Genomic DNA, 14,604 nt, shown 5'->3' on the forward strand with positions numbered 1-14,604 from the left:
TTCAACTTTCTAAATGTTCTGAATTACCACATTTAGATGCTGTTTCTTCTCTGCTCTTCATTTTTGTCCTTGTGAGTTCATAAACCTTTCTTTTTAATTCATTGCATTTGATTGGAGTTTGGGGAGGAGGTAAAAATAAATTATACATGGGTTCAATTCACCAACTTTAAGCCTGTCACTCATCATTTGTAAGAATTATTTGTATATATTAAGTACTCTGAAAATTTTGAAGAACATATATAGTATGCAATCTTTCAAAATAACTTCCAATCTTTCACTGTTACAGCTTGAGAAGTCAACATAAAAAGAACTCAATGAAGTCAAAATTACAAGTGCTTGATCAACGTTTATAAAAGCTGGTTTTAAGCACACGAAGAACATTTTTCTTCACTCCTAAATTATGACCCTTAAAAATACAAGCAAAAGGCAATTGATTACAAATACTGGTGGCCAGACACAGTGGCTCGTGCTTGTAATCCCAATGCTTTGGAAGGCTGAAATGGGACAACTGCTTGAAGCTAGGAGCTGGAGACCAGCCTGGGCAACATAGCAAGACCCCTGTCTACAAAAACTTAAAAATAGGCCGGGCACGGTGACTCACGCCTATAATCCCAGCACTTTGGGAGGCCAAGGCAGGCAGATCACGGGGTCAGGAGATCAAGACCATCCTGGCCAACATGGCGAAACTCCATCTCTACTAAAAATATAGAAATTAGCTGGTCATGGTGGCATGTGCCTATAATCCCAACTACTCAGGAGGCTGAGACAGGAGAATCACTTGAATCAGGGAGTCAGAGGTTGCAGCGAGCCGAGATTGCGCCATTTCATCCCAGCCTGGCGACAGAGCGAGACTCCGTCTCAAAAAAAAAAAAAAAAAAACATGAAAACTTAAAAATAAACTAAAATAAATATTGGAAAATAAACTCAAAACTTAGCTTATGTCTTCAATATAGATAATAGCTTAATTTCCTTCCACTGATAAGTGATATACGTATTACATTTTATATATGCAAGTAATCTTCATTTATATGAAGATCACATAAATACCATTTATTTATATAAATATAAATACCTCTTCCAATACCACCGAGGCCAAGAATTTTCCATTTATTTTATTCCCCTAAGGCTTAGAATTTCTCCTTTCCTTCTTTTGAAAACTGGCTGCTCTTTATGATGGTACTACCAGCCTGGTCTCATGTCACTCTCAACCATATGCCAGTCCACAGGAGTCCTTCAGTGATCCTTGGCAATGGTGAAGGAGGTGAAACAGAAGAGAAAAGGTTTGCGGTAGCGCCCCCTGGGAGTAGTTCAGTGTCTTAAAAGTCTCAAACCCATCTAACTCTTCCAAAAAGATGCAGTCTATTCTTTACAGTGCCACCCCACTTTTTGAAAACAAAATAAAAAGATGGTTTTTGCTTAAGGATAATATGAACTTCTACTTAAAGGTCAAGGTAGCTACACTTCAGCTCTTACATAACACACAACTATCAAACTCACTTGTTTTTCCTTGTGTGATTCACATTTAAAAATAAAAAGGAGAAAGAAAGCCTTTCTATGGAAGCATCCAATCATTACTGACAGAAAAATTTCAAACCTTTGTTATCTTTGCCTCTACTCTGGATGCTCTAGTTTTCTCTATTATCTCTAGCTTGCAGTTTAAAATCCTTGTAACACATCAAAAAGCCTACTATCTATACTCTTAGGGCATAAGTACAGAAGAGAAGCTAAGTGGTTGTGGTTGTGCTTCTGTTCAGAAGCAATAAGTGATTAAATGAACCTTAAGAGTACAATCTAGTTGTAATTTGAGAGGCTATCAACAGTAAGTAAAGTGGTATCCTTGTGGCATTTGATCAGAGGATCACTGACCATGTTAATTCTTGAGAATAATAATTGTTAATTTTGTTAATTAATAATTACAACGAAGAATACATTTCAAAACTGAGTATGGGCAATTAGGAAAAATCAAATATATAAGTTTTTAGGACAAAATACGGAAATTCTCTATTAAGTGGTTTTTAAAATATGTTGCTGAAACATAACAGAAGAACCAGCTCTTTTGTACTTACAGCACAGAATTCTTCAAAGGATATTCTTCCATCTCCATCCTTATCTGCATTTATTATGGTTTTGTCTACAATTTGCTGTAACTGTGTATCTTTCAGATTGTTCCCCACCATCATCTTCAATACCTGGAAGAGTTCCCCATTGGAAATATAGCCATCTTTATCCATGTCATAGATACGGAAAGCAACTAAAAAAAGGGAAGGAAAATCAATTCCAATTACAAAGCAATCACTAGCAAATGCTTTCAAATAAGAAAGAAAATAGTAAACTGACAAACATCAAAATTGACTATGAGGATGTCTCCTTCCTTAAAACAGAGTTGTCCTTAGGCACAGTTTAACATAGTTAGTTAAAAGTATGGGCTTTTGAGGCTGCCTGAGCAGATTTAGTGGAGCTTAGAGTAAGTTAACTATCCCTGCTAAGCTTCAGTTTCTGCACAGAAAAAACACTAGAGATAATAACAACTCCAACAACCTCTCTTGTTCTTTAGAACATTTCTTCCCACTGTCACTAAAAAAAACTCTCTTCTCTAAATTACAAATGTAGTTTACATGGTTGTTTTCAGTAGAAAGAAACTGTTTTGCTTCTATCCAACTAAAAGCAACAATGACACATTATTCAAATATAGTAGTGGCAAATGTCTTAAAGGGATTTTCACCAGAATGTAAAATTTCAGTTATGTCTAAGGATCTGGAATAAAAGACATCTTTTTCATTATTTTAAAAACCATTTTACAATACGGTATGAAATGATGGTAGTGTAAGAGAATGAAGTCAGTGAAGAAACATACTTACACCTCAACTTCTGCTCCTTATCTCCTTTGACACTGAACTGAGAGACGCCCTCAATGAATTCTGAGTAAGAGTTAAAAATGTTCACAAATCAGAACTTCCAATTTTTTACACACAAAAACATATTTACCTTACATTCCCATAAAAGGATATTTCCTTGCTGCAAAACGAAAGTACTACTAGCAACATTTAATAATAAAATTGTCAAATTTGAAACCTCAACAAACAAGGTCTCTCTGTATTTTTTTATTTGAACTTGGAGTTCTCTAAGGTCAATCAATTTGAACAAACATTTGTTAAGTGCAAAATAAAAGAACACTCAAAACATATTCTTTAAGTTAACTCTTTCCTCTTAGAATATGACTGTGACAAGGGGCTTTAAAAAAAAACACTATAAATTGTTCTGACACTACAAAAATAACTTTAAATTTCTACTTCAAAACTGTGAACCAAATATGCTGTTAGAAGTTTCACGACAAATCATTTTTCTTCACCACCTGATAAGCACTAAATCATAATCAGTTTTATATCCCTCCACTTATAATTCTGTTCTCCAAACTAAAATAACAAAATCTATTGACAAATCTCTAGTGAAATGTTTATTTACTTGTTTAAAAAAAAAAAAAAAAAACTGGGCGTGGTGGCTCATGCCTGAAATCCCAGCATTTTGGGAGGTTGAGGCACGTGGATCACTTGAGGTCAGGAGTTCGAGACCACAGCCTGGCCAACATAGTGAAATCTCGTCTTTACTAAAAATACAAAAACTAGCCAGGTGTGGTGGTGCGCACCTGTAATCCCAGCTACTCAGGAGGCTGAGACAGGAAAATCGCTTGAACCCAGGAGGCAGAAGTTGCAGTGAGCTGAGATGACACCACCACGTTCCAGCCTGGGCAGAAGAGCGAGACTCCATCTCAAAAAAATAAATAAATAAAAGGAATTGCAGTTTCTAATGTTGTATATAAGCATATACAGTATTGCCCTAAAGTGAGATTAATTTTCTAAAAAGAAAGGAAATACTGAGTCTCCCCTGCTTTTTGGTAGATTATCCTAAAGAACAACTTAATCATTTATGAACCACAAAGTAAAAGATCCTATTTCATTAAGGTGAATATACCACAGATGTTGAGGTTTTAACATAATCTATTATTGTAAGGTCACAAGGAATATAAACATTTTTTTTTTTTTACATACAGCTGTAGGAATACAAATAGGTTATCTAACTTGTGATTATAAAAAATAACTACTTTCTTACCTTTAAAGTCTACTTCTCCATTCCCATCTGTGTCGAATATATCTATTACTCGCTGTACTAAAGGATTCTGTTGTAACTCAGGCAGAGACATGAACTCTTCCACACTCAAAGAACCAGAATTGTCCAAATCAAGCTTCTTAAATCTCTTTCCTAGCCTTTTAATTTCATCCGCATCAACTAAAAGCAAACAAAAAAGGTAGCAAGAATTTTTAAAAAATGTTCCCAAATCCTTTCTAACAGGCAGTAGCAAGATTTTGAAAAATTTAATAGTTATAGGGGGAAAAAAATCCAACAGTTATCCAATAGTTTAATTTCCAATTTGATAAAAAGAAGTATATGTTATAATGTTAACTAATTTCTTCTCACAGAATAAATACAACATAAATACTTGTATTTGGTTACCTTTCTGTTTGTTTGCACCTGCCATTACATACATCCGCTGTATGCTGAGTCTCAAGATAGTCCAGGCCTGATAATGCTAAGCTGATCATGGAGGTCACAAAAGATTATTTCAGGACTGACAATGCCAATGCTAAGCTGATCACAGAGGTTCTACCAGACAGATTCAATCAACCTCTGTTCTGTACACCAAAGAACTTTCATTTTCATTTTTCTTGTTAAATTTTAATTTACTTTATTTCTAATAGTTCATGACTCAAAAATTCAAAGGGTATTCAAAATTCAAAGTTTCCCTCCCTTCCCACCCTGAGATATCCATTTCCTTTCCCTGAAAGCAATGTTGCCGTTTCCTGAATATTCTTCCATAGATACTTTACAAGTATGAGCAAATAAGCCAGCTTTTACTTAACAACCAAATAGCTAACAAAATTCACTTGTCAACACTTTAAAAGAGAAAGAATAACTAAAGAGAAATGTTTACATTAGTTTGTAAGTACTCCATAAAAATTCAGTGTCAGGTCTCTTATATACATTCTTGAAAAAGCAGGGTTTAAGCTGTTTTCTTCTAAATTACATCATTTTAATTCTTTTAAAATATCTGACTAATACACATAGGTAATTTTGATCATGACTTAACAGAAATAGTAATTACAAATATATTTTTTAAATTACCTACAACAGGCCAGGTGCAATGGCTCATGCTTGTAATCCCAGCACTTTGGGAGGCCAACGTGGGCAGATTACTAGAGGTCAGGAGTTACAGACCAGCCTGGCCAACATGGTAAAACCCCACCTCTACTAAAAATACAAAAATCAGCCGGGCATGGTGGCACGCACCTGTAATCCCAGATACTCAGGAGGCTGAAGCAGGAGATCGCTTGAACCCAGGAGGCGGAGGTTGCAGTGAGCCGAGATCACGCCACTGCTTTCCAGCCTGAGTGACAGAGTGAGACTCTGTCTCAAAAAATTAAAAATAAAAATAAAATAAATACAACAACTTTTAAAAAGAAAATTAAGGCGGCAAATGTTATACTGCCAATGAGTATATATGTATTATGGCCCACAATGCTAGAGAACAGTACAAATACAAGCTGTCTTGACAGCTTAAATATATGGCATCCTCACTATAAGAACTTAAAAATTAAAGGATATATTTTAAATATAAATTATATTAAAATAGAACTATAATTATACTATCAAAGTAAAAACTACAGCTACAAAGTAATGTTCTAATATGAATTAGTTCACACATAATTGGTAAAGAGGAAGGAGAGTAGTATTGTCAGTAATCATGGAAATTTCATTGATTCACAGGGATTTGTCTCAGTATGCTATAAAAGGGTCAGGGGCAAGTTTCTTTAAAAAAAAAAAAAAAAAAAAAAGGCTGGGCACAGTGGCTCACGCTTGTAATCCCAGCACTTTGGGAGGCTGAGGCAGGCTGAGGAACCTGGGGTCAGGAGTTTGAGACCAGCCTGCCAACGTGGTGAAACCTCACCTCTACTAAAAATACAAAAATTAGCTGGGAGTGGTGGCGGGGTGCCTGTAATCCCAGCTACTCGGGAGACTGAGGCAGGAGAATAGCTTGAACCTGGGAGGCGGAGGTTGCAGTGAGCTGAGATGGTGCCATTGTACTCTAGCCTGGGCAACAAGAGGGAACCTCCGTCTCCAATAAAAACCTCAATATACGAAGACCTTAAGAAAACAACAGTGAAGAGGTGCCTTCCTTTAGAGAAAACAAGTTTAGTGGCTTTAAGAACCTCAAGTCTTTCTAACATTGTTATGTTGTCTGGTGAAAACTAAGGACACAGATGAAGAAGTTGTGAAGACAATTTCTTTTGTTTTTATGCTCCCTCACCCCCAAAAACTATTAATAATAAGGTAGCCATACATTGGCTCACCACTGAATTTAGAAAAGTAGCTTCTACTAAAGCAAGTAACTTCAAGAACCTACACCATACCTTAATAGAAGCACAAGTCCCCATTTAAGGCTCATAAGTGATGGGTTATGGTGTTTCATTTGTACAGTTAATTTGTACTTGTATTTTTAAGATCATCACCGTTTATGTTAATACTCTGTTACAAACAAAGCTGCATAACTTGAATGGTCTACTCTATCCATGTTTTTCCCAGATGTGATTTCATAGCATGTGGTTTTCTAGAAACCATGTATCAGAAATGCTGGGATGAGAAATTTATCTAAATACTGCTGCAAACAGCAAAATACATATACAGTCATGCATCACTTAATGATGGGGTTACATTACAAAATGGATCATTAGATTTCGTCACTGTATGAACGCCAGAGTGTACTTACACAAACCTATGTGGTACAGCCCACTACACACCTAGGCTATATGGTCCAGCCTATTGCTCCTAGGCTACAAAATCTGTACAGCATCTTAATGTACTGAATACTGTAGGCAACTGTAACACAATGCTAAATATCTGTGAATCTAAACATATGTAAACATTCAAAAGCTACAGTAAAAGTATAGCATGAAAATTTTATTTAAATGGTACATCTGTATAAGGCACTTACCATGAAAGGAGCTTGTGGGACAGGAAGCCACTCTAGGTGAGTCAGTGGTGAGTGGTGAGTTAATGTAAGGGCCTAGGACATTACTGAAGACTTTATAAACTCTGTACACTCAGGCTACACTAATGATGCATTTCTCAATGTAACCCATCGTTAAGTGACACATGACTGTATGTGTATTTTCAGCTCCATTATAATCTTACAGAACCACTGTGTGTATGTGATCAGTCACTGACCGAAAATTATTATGTAGCACATTAATGTATATAAATAATCTCATCAAAAAGTTCACATAAACACTTCATAAGCACATCAACTACATAAGGCATTTTATCCCTCTATTAAAGAGTATTCCTTCTTTACCGGAATATGTGACATAAATGCAAACTGTTCAAGTAAACCTTATTTCCCCATTTTCTATCTATAAAATGACATACCCTTAATCCTGAAAGAGAAAAAATATAATCAAAGTCCTACAAATGCTTTTCGCTTATTTATTTACATGTCTACTCCACCTCAGGGCACAGTCCATGACTTTTTCATTGGTGCTCTGGGCATCACATATAACAGGTGCTTAATAATGGTTTTAGTAAGGTTTTAAGTGAGTATTAGTAAGTATTTCAAATGTAAAACTTATTGATTAAAATGCCACCAGTATTTAAAACTACTAGCTAACCAGGTACCAATCAGCAAACCATTCAGAACAGTGTCTCAAAGTTCATAGATTTTGCTGAAGAGGTACCCTCTTCAAGCTTGCCTTAATTTTTTACACATATACCAAGGATTAGTTATTCTCTTCTTCCAATCTTTAGTTTACAATCACAGACTAGGAAAGGTGATGGGGAAATTAAACATAATAGATCACAAAGGTGATCTACTATGAGTGGATAAGAAAAGACAATGTCTCCACTAAGTGGACAAATCAGGATCATTTCCTCTAGGCCGTATGATTAATGGGAAGAGGAAAGGCAGAAATATAGTATCATAATATTTATGCAAACTATTTATTAGAGTCTATTTCTTGAAGCAGAGACATTAATTATAGTTTAGAAAGTTGTTTATCAAGAAACTGAAATTGAGGCACTTAAAGGATTATGTTTTAGTTACTCAGAAAACTCCTCTAATCCAGGAGATAGCATTCCAGTCTTAATAAATGAATAAAAAATATTAAGAATACTTGAGAATAAAGAATCATAAATCAAATAAATATATTTGGCTCAATCCATCTTCTTTACACTGCCAACAGTCATCTTTCTAAAAGGCAAATTCAGTCAAATGGCTAGCTCCCGTGCTTTACATTTTCTAGTGGCTTTCTAATACAAAAAGTCTAAAGTCCTTGACAATACTAGCCTCAAATTTAAATTTCCATCTTATCTCTTTCCCCATTTCCTTTTCTTTGGCTACAATGCTCTTGGCACAACTCTGCTAGAGTATAGATTTTATACCTCATTTCCTTATAAACCTCCTGCTGGAATGTCCTTGCCTGAATTCTCCATTTATGAGACACCTGTCAATTTCTCTCTAGGGAGAAAGGTGTTTGTCACTAATGATTTATAGTTGTATCATTACCTCACTCACTGGCAAAAGCCCTTAGAAGGAGTAGTTAAATTTTATTTACTTGTTTTAATATCTTGTAAACATTATAACGTAGTTGATATCTGTTCTGGATGAATAGCCAAAACTTTCCTCAAAGGCAAAGCAATGTGCCAGTGATCACATTTTACCTTGACAATAAATGACTTCTTAAAAAGCCCCTTTAATATGACTAGGAGGGAACAAGCTCTATCTAATCTTTCCATTCATCATCATTCCCACATATCCTATGTAGCTAAAACTGATCTTGAGCTAAGAAGCCAGAGCAGTGTGTGAGGAGGCAGTATTTTTCTCCAACCACTGATTTATTTCCTCATCTCCCTCCTCTCCTTTCAGCTAGGATTACAGTGATGAGTAAGACAGACTAAATACTCAGTATTTGCAATCTAGTTGAGACTGAGCAACTAGAGGAATCCATACCTAAATATCCAGAATATTTTTAAATGGCCAGCTTGGAAAGCAAAGCCAGGAAAAAAATTTAAAGCCAAGATCTAAGAAAGTTGTCTTTCAAAAACAAATGGTAAAATAGTTATTTTAGGTATCAAACAAAATTATTTATTTGGTCATTACTGGCACCCGAGGGGCAGTTATTTAAGCACTTCCATTTGCCAGCAGTGTTGCTGTGTTGCAGTATGATATTAGAGTATGAAACAGAGTTTTAATTCTTGAAATATCAGCATTAGCAATCACCTACAAATTAGGAACCGATCTCTAAAGTAGATCAAACCCATCTTGTTCGCACCATTAAATCTAGTTTCAGTATATTTACAGAAGATCTGCACTTAGCACGAGTTAAATACTGAAGAACAAATTCCAACTTTTGGTGCCACTTTTCAGTAAATATTTTTTTTTCCTACTGCTTATGATCATATTCCCTTAAAAGAGATGGACAAGGAAAAACAAACAAACCTCACCCTCTTGACTCATCTTGTGACTCAGAGATACTCTTTTTCGTATGTTTTGCCAGGCTGAAACTCATGTTATTTTTCTACTTTTTGGAAAGACAACTTTGAGAGGAATGCCTTAACAGTTGAAAATGCCTACATATTCAATTGAAATTTTATTAGACAAAATATTAAAATAATCTTCTGAAGTCATATACTGTTATCTAAAATTTAAGCAAGGCGGCAAAAACTTAAGATATTTTAGTCAGAGTTTATAAAATATAAAAATTACTAATAAGAAATTGGTAGACTGTTTATACAGAAAACAGACTGTTGAGACTTAACCTCGATCAATGCACTCTGACGGTTCTTAGGGATAAATGTGAAATTCAGATGGTAACTCATTTAAAAAAGTGACTTCAAGAATCTTGTTAATGTTACTACATTAAAAGTATTAAGAACTTGCTCACGTTACTAAATTTGCTACACTAAATTTTAGTATTTTCAACTGGACATATTAATACTGCACCAATATACTACTAATAGAAATAGGAGGTTACATATTCATTCATCATGCTTTCAGATGATGAAACATAAATCATCTCCCTTATACTTATATATTTCTCTCATTTAGAAAAAAAGGAAATAAGAAATTTCAAAATAGGAAGAGACCAGTCTTCTGGTTCTGAAAGCACTGCTATTAATACACACACACCAAGCTGCTATTCAACTGTTGAGATTAAAAGTAAAGACAACTTAAAGAAGTGTAAACTGTTTTAGGTGATGCTAAAATTTTTCGGAATGAAAAGAAAATGAAATAAACAGAATGGTAGAAAAACAAAACTTTCCTCAAATTTTAGCCAATTCTCAATAATTGTGTATTAGAAAACAGCAACAAGATTATTGCTTCATCAGGAAATTCTTTTAACAGCTACTTTATAAATAAGTTATTACCTATTAATACACCAAATTACTAAAAACACAGCAAGTCTCTCTAAATTCTAACAATAATATTTTGAAAGAAACAACTATATGTAATGTGGGACCCAGGAGAGAATCCTGGAAAAGAAAAACACTTCGCAAGTTTCACCATTTTTTTCAGTCACGTATGTGGTTTAATATTCTTTAGCCAATGTGAATTTCTTGATGTTGATTACTATACCATAATTCCGTGAGATGTTAACATCCTCACATTAACGGAAGTTGGCTGAGGGGTATTACTCTATTATCTTTGTAACTTTTTTGTAATTTCTCCTGAGTCTTGGCTCCAATTTGTGACAACTCTTGATTGATTGTCCTTCATGACCTTGAAACTTTTGATCCAGTATTTTGTAAAACTTCCCTTAGTTTGAGCTTCCTGAATGCATTTGAGTAAGAATGCCACAGAAATGATATTGTGTCCTCCAATACACTGTATCAACGGGCTCATGACGTCAACATGTCTTATTACTAGTGATGTTAACTTTGATCACTTGGCCAAGGTGGTGGCTGCCAGATTTCTCCACTATAAATCTACTATCTTTTCCTTTGCAGTTAAAAAAATATCCTGGGCGGGGGCGGGGGAGAGGGTAGGGAATACTTTGAGACTGTGCAAATACTCTTTTCTCCTCAAACTCTGACCTAATTTTGGCATCCATCACCGGGTCCTGTCTGATTTATTTATTATTGTGGTATTTGCCTAATAATAAATTTCTTTTCCCCTCTTTCTTTCTACATTAATTGGGATGCTCCTGTAAAAAAAACAAAAACAAAAACAAAAACACCCACACAAAACCAAAACCAGTACCTTCTCTACCATTTATTAAAATACGTCGGCATGGACTCATGAGTATTTTAGTACATGAATTAAAATCCAATACTATCATTATTTTGTTATCACATTGTTCCAGCTTTGGTCTTTATTAGATCTTCAGGTTGGCTCCTACGTGGCCTTTCAACAATCTCTCTTTTTTTTTTTTTAAAGTAATTCCTTAATTTCTGGCACCATAATATGTTCAAGGCTTATCCCAACTATACATACTATTTCTAAGACACGATCCCCCAATCTCTTTTGTACAGCAAGAAATTTAGAATCATATTATAGAATGAGAACTATTAGAAACTACTACTCTAACACAGGATCCCGGAATCTCTATCTTAGAGGTATTTTGGAAAAAAGCCATCTGACATGGCAAAATTATCTATGGAGAAGCTTGTATTGAGTAACTCTTGTGAAGATCACAAGAAAAAAACCTCATAATGTTATCAACAGAAGTTACTGAGAAGTTTTTCAACATAAAGATTAACTTAAAAGCTTTACAGTCTTTTATAAAGACACCTCCTATGAAGGTAAGTGGCTGTATTTTCATGTGACCCCAATGAGAAGTAAAATCCACCTGGGGGCACAGCAGATAAAACCTTCAAAAAAGAGCTCCAAAAAAATTCTCCAGTTTTATAATGACCTTGTTGTGTACCAAGCAGAAGTTTAATATTTATATTCTGCATAGTTTGACTACCAAATGAACAAATCAGAGAGAGCATCCTACCAATATTATGACAGACTTTAAATAGTATATTATGAAATAAACATGAACACAGTCATACATGTATGTGTTGTACCTTTTCTTAAATACATGAAAAACTTTCATCCACTAAAAGGTCTACATTCGAGAAATATATCATAATCTTAGACTGCAAAAAGTAATGAGTCTTTTTGGAGCTCCTAGATTATATTTTCTTACATACTTTAAAGATTATCATGCAATTGTCAAATATGCAAAAAACTCGGTATCACCACCAACAATAGTAGTATCACATTGTAACAAAAATGCTAATTTTTTTTTTTTTTTTTTTTTTTTTGATATGGCATCTCACTCTGTCACCAAGGCAGGAGTCCAGTGGTGTCATCTCAGCTCACTGCAACCTCTGCCTCCTGGGTTCAAGCAATTCTTGTGCCTCAGCCTCCGGAGTAGCTGGGATTATAAGCATGCACCACCACGCCCTGCTGATTTTTGTATTTTTGGTAGAGACAAAATTTCACCATGTTGGCCAGTATGGTCTTGAACTTCTGACCTCAGGTGATCTGCCCACCTTGACCTCCGAAAGTGCTGGGATTACAGGCGTGAGGCACCACGCCTGGCCTAAAAATGCTAAAAATAATTTAAGCCAACTTTGAGAAATAACTGACCTTGAAATAATGCATTATTAAGTATATGGTTCTACAGGTTTTGACAAATGCATATACCTATGGAAGCAACACTACAATCAAGATAAAAGAATATTCCATGACCCCTAAACACTCCCTTGAGCCCGTTTGCAGTCAATCACCCTTCTCTCACCACCCTAGGCAACCGATGTTCTTTCTCTAAATTCTGTCTAGAATTTCATGTCTACAGGACCATACAGTAGGTACTCGTCTATCGTCTTTTACTCACCAAGTTTTTGACACTAATCCATGTTATTGCATATGTAAGTTTGTTCCTTTATACTGCAGAGCAGTATAGTCCACTATATGGATATACCACAATTTGTTTATGCATTCATCTCTTGATAGACATTCCTGTAAAGCTACTATAAATATTAACGTGTAGTTCTGTAAACAAATGTTTTCCTGGAATTGCTGGGTCACAGGGTTAAGTTTTCAGAAACTGTCAGTTTTCCAAAGTAACGTACCATTTTACTCTCCCATAGCAATATATGATTATTTCAGCAGCTCCACATCCTTGCTCACATGTGGTATTGCCTGTTTTTTCATATATTTTTATTAGTTAATTGTACTTTTTTTTAAAAAAAGCATTATCTAAAAGATTTGTGAAATTATATACTGATCCAAGTCCTTTGTTAGATATTTTCTAATAGTATTTTCTCCCAGTCTGTGAGCTGCCTTTTCATAGCTGTATTTTAAAAACCAAAACCTTTCAATATTAATGAAATCCAATTTTTTCCCTTTATGATTCCTGTTTTGTGTGCACTAAAAGTCTTTGCCCATCCTTGATCATGAAGATTTTCACCTATGTTTTCTTCTAGATGTTCCATTGTTTTATGTTTAAATCTATGATCTATGTTATTTGCCTTTCATATATATACGTAGGTAGATGACTTTTTATTCCATACAGAAATATAGTTGTTTTGTTAAAAAGGCTCCCTTTACAATGGCACCTTTGGCAAAAAAACAAATATATATATATACACACACACACACACACACACACACATACATACATACACACACACACATTTTCTGACTCTTCTAATACCCGTGCACGTCCACATGGAATTAACCACCAATTTGGTAAATTTTTAAAAATCTTGTTAAGAATTTGATTGGGACGGTCTTGAAGAAGCTATAGATAAGTCTAAGTAGAACTGACATCTTTGTAACAAGTCTTCTAATCTATGAATGTGGTATGTATCTTCATTTGTGTAGGTCTTTTTAAGTTCCAATAACTTTCTGTAATTTGGTGTACCGATTTTACACATACTTGATTAAACTTATACCTGAATATTTTACAATTTTACTCTATTATGCATGGTACTTGTCCATTTCTTTTTTCTTTTTCTTTCTTTTTTTTTTTTTTTTAAGATGGAGTTTTGCTCTGTCGCCCAGGCTGGAGTGCAGTGGCATGATCTTGGCTCACTGCAACCTCCGCCTCCCAGGTTCACGCCATTCTCCTGCCTCAGTCTCCCAAGTAGCTGAGATTACAGGCATGTGCCACCACACCCAGCTAATTTTTGTATTTTTAGTAGAGACAGGGTTTCACCATGTTGGCCAGGATGGTCTTGATCTCCTGATCTCGTGATCTGCCTGCCTCAGCCTCCCAAAGTGCTAGGATTACAGGCATGAGCCACCACGCCCAGCCCCCTTTCATTTGTAATTGTTCTCTACTATTGCATAGAAATTACATTGTTTGGGTATATTATCCTTGTATCCTACAATCTTGCCAAATTCACAACAGTCCTAGTAACTTAACATTTGCTATATATATATATAAAACCATGTCATCTGAGAATAAAAACAATTTTACTCCTTCCTTTCCAATCTCAATGTCTTTTCTTTTTCTTGACCATGCTGTGACTAGGACTTCCTAATACAATGCTGATTAGAAG

General features: G+C 35.1%; 1 protein-coding gene across 2 annotated transcripts in view; it reads right to left on the reverse strand.

The window, feature by feature from the left end:
* PPP3R1 (protein phosphatase 3 regulatory subunit B, alpha) overlaps nt 1–14,604 on the reverse strand; it is a 74,866-nt gene that overhangs the window by 5,814 nt on the left and 54,448 nt on the right. For both annotated transcript variants that reach the window (XM_007970411.3, XM_073023044.1), the window contains exons 3-5: nt 4,108–4,284; nt 2,859–2,918; nt 2,067–2,251 (exon numbers count right to left, since the gene is read on the reverse strand). In XM_007970411.3, the coding sequence (XP_007968602.1) occupies nt 2,067–2,251; nt 2,859–2,918; nt 4,108–4,284 (422 nt within the window). The remainder of the gene's footprint in view (nt 1–2,066; nt 2,252–2,858; nt 2,919–4,107; nt 4,285–14,604) is intronic.

Source organism: Chlorocebus sabaeus, chromosome 14 (assembly GCF_047675955.1).
Source record: "Chlorocebus sabaeus isolate Y175 chromosome 14, mChlSab1.0.hap1, whole genome shotgun sequence".
Lineage (NCBI taxonomy): Eukaryota > Metazoa > Chordata > Mammalia > Primates > Cercopithecidae > Chlorocebus > Chlorocebus sabaeus.